Source organism: Drosophila rhopaloa, unplaced genomic scaffold, assembly GCF_018152115.1.
Source record: "Drosophila rhopaloa isolate 14029-0021.01 unplaced genomic scaffold, ASM1815211v1 contig_2, whole genome shotgun sequence".
Taxonomy (NCBI): domain Eukaryota; kingdom Metazoa; phylum Arthropoda; class Insecta; order Diptera; family Drosophilidae; genus Drosophila; species Drosophila rhopaloa.
The window spans coordinates 3747673-3754891 of record NW_025335083.1 but is presented as its reverse complement, the minus strand read 5'-3'; the positions used below and the strand labels follow the sequence as shown (position 1 = coordinate 3754891).

The 7219-nt window shown below is 42.7% G+C and overlaps 1 protein-coding gene across 1 annotated transcript; it reads left to right on the top strand.

The window, feature by feature from the left end:
• The first annotated feature begins 4197 nt into the window (after window positions 1–4197).
• Window positions 4198–6721, top strand: LOC108037558 (mucin-2). Its single transcript, XM_017114162.2, has 2 exons — window positions 4198–4282; window positions 4357–6721. The coding sequence occupies exons 1-2, from the start codon at window positions 4267–4269 to the stop codon at window positions 6585–6587; spliced, it is 2247 nt and encodes a 748-aa protein (XP_016969651.2). The 5' UTR covers window positions 4198–4266; the 3' UTR covers window positions 6588–6721.
• The last annotated feature ends 498 nt before the right edge of the window (window positions 6722–7219 follow it).

Sequence of the window (7219 nt, the reverse complement as noted above, 5' to 3'; positions counted from 1 at the left end):
ATGAATAAAATATATTTGAGTTTAATGATTTTTAAATAATTTACTATTTCACTAAATGTGTTAATCGATTAAATTATCGTGCAAACAACGCCAATATTCTTCTTCGCGATATTCTTGCCGAACATGGCAAAGCAAACGCCTTACTACACTATTAATTGATTGGCCGGTGAAATGAAACATTAAATTTTAACCTACGGGATTTAATTGCCATTTAAATCTTCCCACAGTCTTTAAACGGGATAATATTTTGGTTCAAGATGGACAACTATTCCCATTGACTTGCATCGTCAATTCGTAAATTTCGGTAGAAGTTTTACCTATTTTAAAACAAAACCTATAATGGCTGTACCAAATATTACCCCAGCAAAAAATGATCTAAAAGAAATATTTCGGAAACAATGAAGTTATGTTGATTTTCCGATACAATCGGCAGACAACACCACACTTTTTTCAGCCCCTTTTCTCACCCGGGCACTCAAGTCAACAAAAAATTTATATGATACATAAAAATATTTTCTATAAAAAAACATTTTCAATAACTCTGGATGAAGGTTCGCCTGGCCCTAGCGAAAAGATTTAAAAATTGAACTAACAAACGCCTGCAAAATATCTTCAACCGCAAAATTTGAAGTATAGAGGAATCAGTTTTATTAAAATAAATGTGATAACAATACCTCAGAACTATCCCCTATTTATATTTAAAAGTTTTTAAAGTTTTAAAAGGTATTATGTGGTTCAATATCAGAATGGCCTAATTCCAACCAACGTTCGAGGAGCTAAAACATAAGACAGTCCACAAAATTAATTTGTAAACATTAATCAAAATAAAAAAATTTTAAAAACCAAAGTGATAATTTTATTTTTAATTGCTTACACCCCTTGGATTTAAATTTAAATTTTAATTTAAAAGCCCTGGCAGGCGTATCGGGCCCACTGTGCGCTGCTATCTAAAGCTTTTAATAAAGCGCACATTAAAATATATATGTACCTTAGTATCTCAAAGATACAGTTCTGCGCTTCTCGAACAGTCAAGGTAAAACGTCCCTTATCCACAGCCCGGGATGGGGAATTCAAATCAAAAGCCGTGGGAATCAAAGGAACAGACAAGTGGAGCGGAAAGCTTTCAGTGCGTGAGCATTTGAGGGACGGAGTGGTAAAATTAAGCAGGGGGCATGTCCAGACCAAAAAATTTGTGGGGGTTCTGAAGCACTGCCCCGATTGTCCTGTAAAGAAGTCCCGCCTCTCGGTAAGTTGTTAAGTTTCGTTTTTCCCCCCACTCTTTATTTATTGCGCAGGAGTTTTTCTTTTCGCTATTTTTTGTAAATTATGAATTTTCCTTCAGCTGTTTTCAGCTTCTCAATGACTGACTGCGCTCATCCTCCACTGGCTCATCCTGGAGTCTCTCAGATGACTGTTGGCGTTATAAAAGCCCAACGCTTCATTGCACAAACATAGTGGAGGACCGGAAGGCAGTCAGGCAGGCATCGTTTATTCTAAAGGCCTAAAGGGGCCGGGAACGGCGAAAGGCATGGTATCGGAAAGCGTTCGCCACTTAACAGAACACACAACTAGGCTTGCGGTGAATACTCGGCTCAAAAGTTAAGGTCCTCGAGGAAGAGGGGCGATATCATTTCTGCATACGTGGGCATAAAATACCTACGGGAATCTTTCTAGAGAGTCTGTGGTAAAGGCAAAAACTCAAAATGAAATTAATTAATACAATACAAACAAGAAACGAAAGCCTAGGAGCAAAGAAAGTCTAATCAAGCCTTTCAAGAACATAACAGTTGGCGCAACCAAAGCTAAGGACTAAAATAAGGGAAAATATATTTATATTCCCAATTATTTTGTTAGGCTGGGCATAAGTAAACATATGAATCTTTTCTTGTAAATAGAAAAGGTTTATGTTTTCCTCTTGAAACTACCAAACTCAATAAAGTAAAGTTAAAAAACAGAAATGAACGCTATAATCAGTTATCAGTTTCCTAAAAACTTCTAAAATAATAGTCCGATTAAAAAAGTTTTAATGTGTCGATAGATATTGACCGAGTAAACAAGTACAAGCGCCTAGTCTTATTTCTGTCTTCTTTCTTTTGATCACAAACAATAGATTGATTAATTTTTATAATAAAAGTCATACAATAACAGTTAAATGAATCTTATATCTTTATACCCTTGCAGACGGTATTATAATTTCAGTCAAAAGTTTACAACGCAGTGAAGAAGACATTTTCGATCTAGCCATGTCCGTCCGTCTGACTGCCCGTCCCTTTCTACGCAAACTTGTCTCTCAGTTTTAAAGCTGATTGAAACTTTCCCTAAAGTGGTCTTTCTATTGCAGGTAGCATATAAGTCGGAACGAGCCAGATCGGGCGACTATATCATAAAGCTCCCATAGGAACAATCGGAAAAAAATATTCCAAAAAATTATAAATTTGTTGTTTTTAATTTTTTTTGTTGTTTGGGATTTGGTAATATTTAAATATTATATAATTAGGGTTTTAATTAGATTAAAATCAGACAACAATATTATATAGCTGCCAGAGAAACGATGGCAAAATGCAGCGCAAAGTCGACCCAGCTTCATTGTTTTTAGTAATATAGGCATAGAAATCCACTGCCAGTGTATATAAATTTCGGCTTGCCGAAGTTTGCTTCTTTCTTGTTTTAATTTAAAAACAAGAGAGAACGCTATAGTCGAGTGCCTCGACTTTTAGATACCCGTTACTCAGCTAAATAACTTTAGATTTTGCATTAACATAATGTGAATTAGAGTGACCACAGGAAAAAAGTTCAAAAAGTTCAAATTATCAATTTGAATTCGGCGATCTCTTAGAGCTGGCAGCTTTACTGCACGAGCATCAGCACGAGCGCTGATTTAGCGCAGGCAGCTTTTGTCCTGCACCAGCATACACACATATGCCATTGTTTGACTCAGACCTCCAATTTGGCTAACTTGATTTGATTTGCATAGTTCTTGGGATATAGTTCGGTATTGACAAATGAAAACCATCGCAATTTCCTTTAATAGAAATCCTTATCGAGAATTAACGTTGACTCTGTTGAGCACCTTGGCCAGCTGTTCCAAAGTCATCCGTTAGATGGCGCCATGAAAGCCGGAAATGTAGGAGCTAGCCAGGCTTAAGCGTTTAATGGGTTTTTGGGCGTTAGAGTGGGCGTGGCAAACTTTTATTACGCCAATCGATAGGTATTGACGAAACAAATACATATCAATTAAAATTTTCATAATAGCATCAAAACTGTGGCCACAGCTTGTGGCTTGTGGGCGTCAGAGGGGGCGTGGCACCATTTTGACACAAACTTGCGCTGCGTAGGAACTCCTAAAATCTACATGCAAAATGCCAATCTTCTAGCTTTTATAGTTTCCGAGATCTCAGCGTTCATACGGACAGACAGACGGACAGACGGTCAGACGGACATGGCTAGATCGACTCGGCTAGTGATCCTGAACAAGAATATATATACTTTATAGGGTCGGAAACGCTTCCTTCTACCTGTTACAACCTTTGGCACGAATACAATACGAGTAACGGGTATAATAAACGTTATTTTTTTAAGATTTATAAAGTCATTAAAGAAATGTTCAGATCACTTTAATTTTATCGAAAAAACGAGTTGTCAAAAACTGGTAAAAAATGTTTATAAGAAGAGTTTACTGTTAAGTTAAAAGATTTTTTGTAAAGCAAAATTACTTCATATAATTTTTAAACAAATAGATTTTATTGGCTCAAAAAAAGCTTGTGAAAGTAATATAATCAACAAAAAACCATCTTAATTCAATGATAAATGGTCGTTGGTTATTTTTATCGCAAACTGTCATTTTAAGAATTCTGCTGAGATTGGAAGCTGTATAAGCATTCCGACAAATTCTTTAAAATTACTATATCAATTGTACGATCAAAGAAAGGAAATGGAAATCGTGTCGCCTTGTTCCCAGTTCCGCCTTTTAACAACAATTAAAGAAATTAAAACTTAGGGAAAAACACCCGTTTCCGAAAGATAAAAGAAGCCATTTAATTAGCATCCTATATGAGTAACCGACTCGCCCAAGGCGTAGTTGTATCTGGCCCATCTATCAATCAAAATACCGATAACGGTAGATATCAATTTTGTGACAAAGGGCTTCATATAAAGGCCAGCGCACTTGCGACACATTCATTCAAGCTTATTGGTCTGTGCAAGTCTTATTATTGTGCAAGCATAAGAAGTACCAAGGAGCCTCACAAAGGAATAGCTGACATTAGAATGAATTTTTTAATAGGTATGACTCGGAAAAATTCTAAAAAGCCGCAGCCGAAACCGCGAACAAAGGACTAACACATCTCTCACTTACAGTACTTACCTGCGCTGCACTTTTGGTGGCCAGCACCAATGCCGCCAGTGTACAGCCAGGCGTTAAAGCGATCAACAATCAACTCTATCGGCGATACGTGTGTGCTCATAAGTCTGATGGATTCCGCGCTTTGGTTCCCGGCAGTTGCTCCCAGTACTACGAGTGTCAGTCAGGAGTGGCCCTGGTAAACACCTGCTCACGCTTCTTCGACGCGAAGGCTCAGGGATGTGTCAACTACAACACGGGCTGCATTGAGGCTCAGCCTGCTTCAGCCGGCCAGAAACCTGTAGGCTCTGTTGTAGTGCCTTGTGCAGAGGATACAACGACATGCGCGCCAACAGCAGCTCCCACAACCCCCTGTGCAACTGAGCCAACTCCCTCCACCACTACTCCCTGTGGCCCAGTGACCACTACACCCTGTGCCCCGGAGACCACTACACCCTGTGCCCCCGAGACCACTACACCCTGTGTCCCAGTGACAACTACACCCTGCGCACCGGAGACCACGACACCCTGTGCCCCGGAGACCACGACACCCTGTGCCCCGGAGACCACTACACCCAGTGTCCCAGTGACAACTACGCCCTGCGCTCCGGAGACCACGACACCCTGTGCCCCGGAAACCACTACACCTACTGTCCCAGTGACAACTACACCCTGTGCCCCGGAGACCACTACACCCAGTGTCCCAGTGACAACTACACCCTGCGCACCGGAGACCACGACACCCTGTGCCCCGGAGACCACGACACCCTGTGCCCCGGAGACCACTACACCCAGTGTCCCAGTGACAACTACACCCTGTGCCCCGGAGACCACTACACCCAGTGTCCCAGTGACAACTACACCCTGCGCCCCGGAGACCACGACACCCAGTGTCCCAGTGACAACTACACCCTGTGCCCCGGAGACCACTACACCCAGTGTCCCAGTGACAACTACACCCTGTGCCCCAGAGACCACTACACCTAGTGTCCCAGTGACAACTACACCCTGTGCCCCGGAGACCACTACACCCAGTGTCCCAGTGACAACTACACCCTGTGCTCCGGAGACCACTACACCCAGTGTCCCAGTGACAACTACACCCTGTGTCCCAGAGACCACTACACCCAGTGTCCCAGTGACCACTACACCCTGTGCCCCGGAGACCACTACACCCAGTGTCCCAGTGACAACTACACCCTGTGCCCCAGAGACCACTACACCCAGTGTCCCAGTGACAACTACACCCTGTGCCCCGGAGACCACTACAACCAGTGTCCCAGTGACGACTACACCCTGTACCCCGGAGACCACTACACCCAGTGTCCCAGTGACAACTACACCTTGTGCCCCAGAGACCACTACACCCAGTGTCCCAGTGACAACTACACCCTGTGCCCCGGAGACCACTACACCCAGTGTCCCAGTGACCACTACACCCTGTGCCCCGGAGACCACTACACCCAGTGTCCCAGTGACAACTACACCCTGCGCCCCGGAGACCACAACACCTTGTGCCACAAAGTCTACAACTATAACGACACCCTGTGTAACTGAGCCAACTCCTTCCACCACTACACCCTCTGCCCCAGTGACCACTACACCCTGCGCCCCGGAGACAACGACACCCTGTGCCCCGGAGACCACTACACCCTGTGCCCCGGAGACCACTACACCCAGTGTCCCAGTGACAACTACACCCTGCGCCCCGGAGACCACTACACCTTGTGCAACAAAGTCTACAACTATAACGACACCCTGTATAACTGAGCCAACTCCTTCCACCACTACACCCTGTGCCCCAGTGACCACTACACCCTGTGCCCCAGTGACTACTACACCCTGTGCCCCGGAGACGACCACACCCTGTAAACCAGATACCACAACACCATGTGTGCCAGAAAGCACAACTGCCTGCAGCGGAACCCCCGATGCCTCAAAGGCTAAGCCCGCTTCTGTGAAAGTGCGACCAGCAAGACCGGGTCGACCTGCCACACGCCCTGTATTGAAAACTGAGCAGTTGTCGGCTCTTGAAACCCATCAGCAAAGTATTTCTACCTACACAAAGTTTGTCTGCCGCAATAAGCCCGACGGCTTCATGCTGGCTTCCCTGAAGAGCTGTTCCGACTACTACATTTGCCGTTATGGAAAACCTTTATTGGTTAGCTGCGGCGACAAATACTTCAACGGCCTCAAGGGAATGTGCGATCTGCCAGAGAATACGCGATGCGTGCAGCCCCAAGCATAAGGACTCATAATTCAAAAAATCATCTCCGATAAAAGCACTTCCTGACCGAACCTTGATATTTGTGCCGGGTTGATCCTTGTTTTTTTATGTTTAATAAATTCCAAATAAATGCAAATGCTAATAAAAGCTAAAAATTTAGATTGACTCTTAAGAACAATACACAAAAGACAAATAATTTATAATTTATCTTACATGCTCCCACAAAACGACTCTTTTTGACTCTTTCTCGTCTTATGAGAGCGGATCAATGGAAATCTATTCTCATATATTCCAGACTTTCCTTAATTCAAACAGCTTACTTGGTTATGATTTGTTTTACTAGTTTAGAACCAACAAGTTTACAGTAATTAATAATTGTCAGCTAATTCGGGATAAAATTTTGTATTCAAGTCACAATAATAGTTTACATTCTAAATTTAAAAGTTAATTGTAATATTACTTGTATTTTTAGTTTTTACACCTCAAGCCGTCTTAAAGTGCTGGTGCACTTGACTTCCAGCTAGCAAAGAAATACGAATGAAGTAACTGTAGAAATGCTCCTGTGAAATGCGGTCTAACTTTTCCATGTTAGCATTAAGAGTTTTGGTTCATAGCGCGCTCATACCGATTGGGAATTATAAAGAAAAACAATA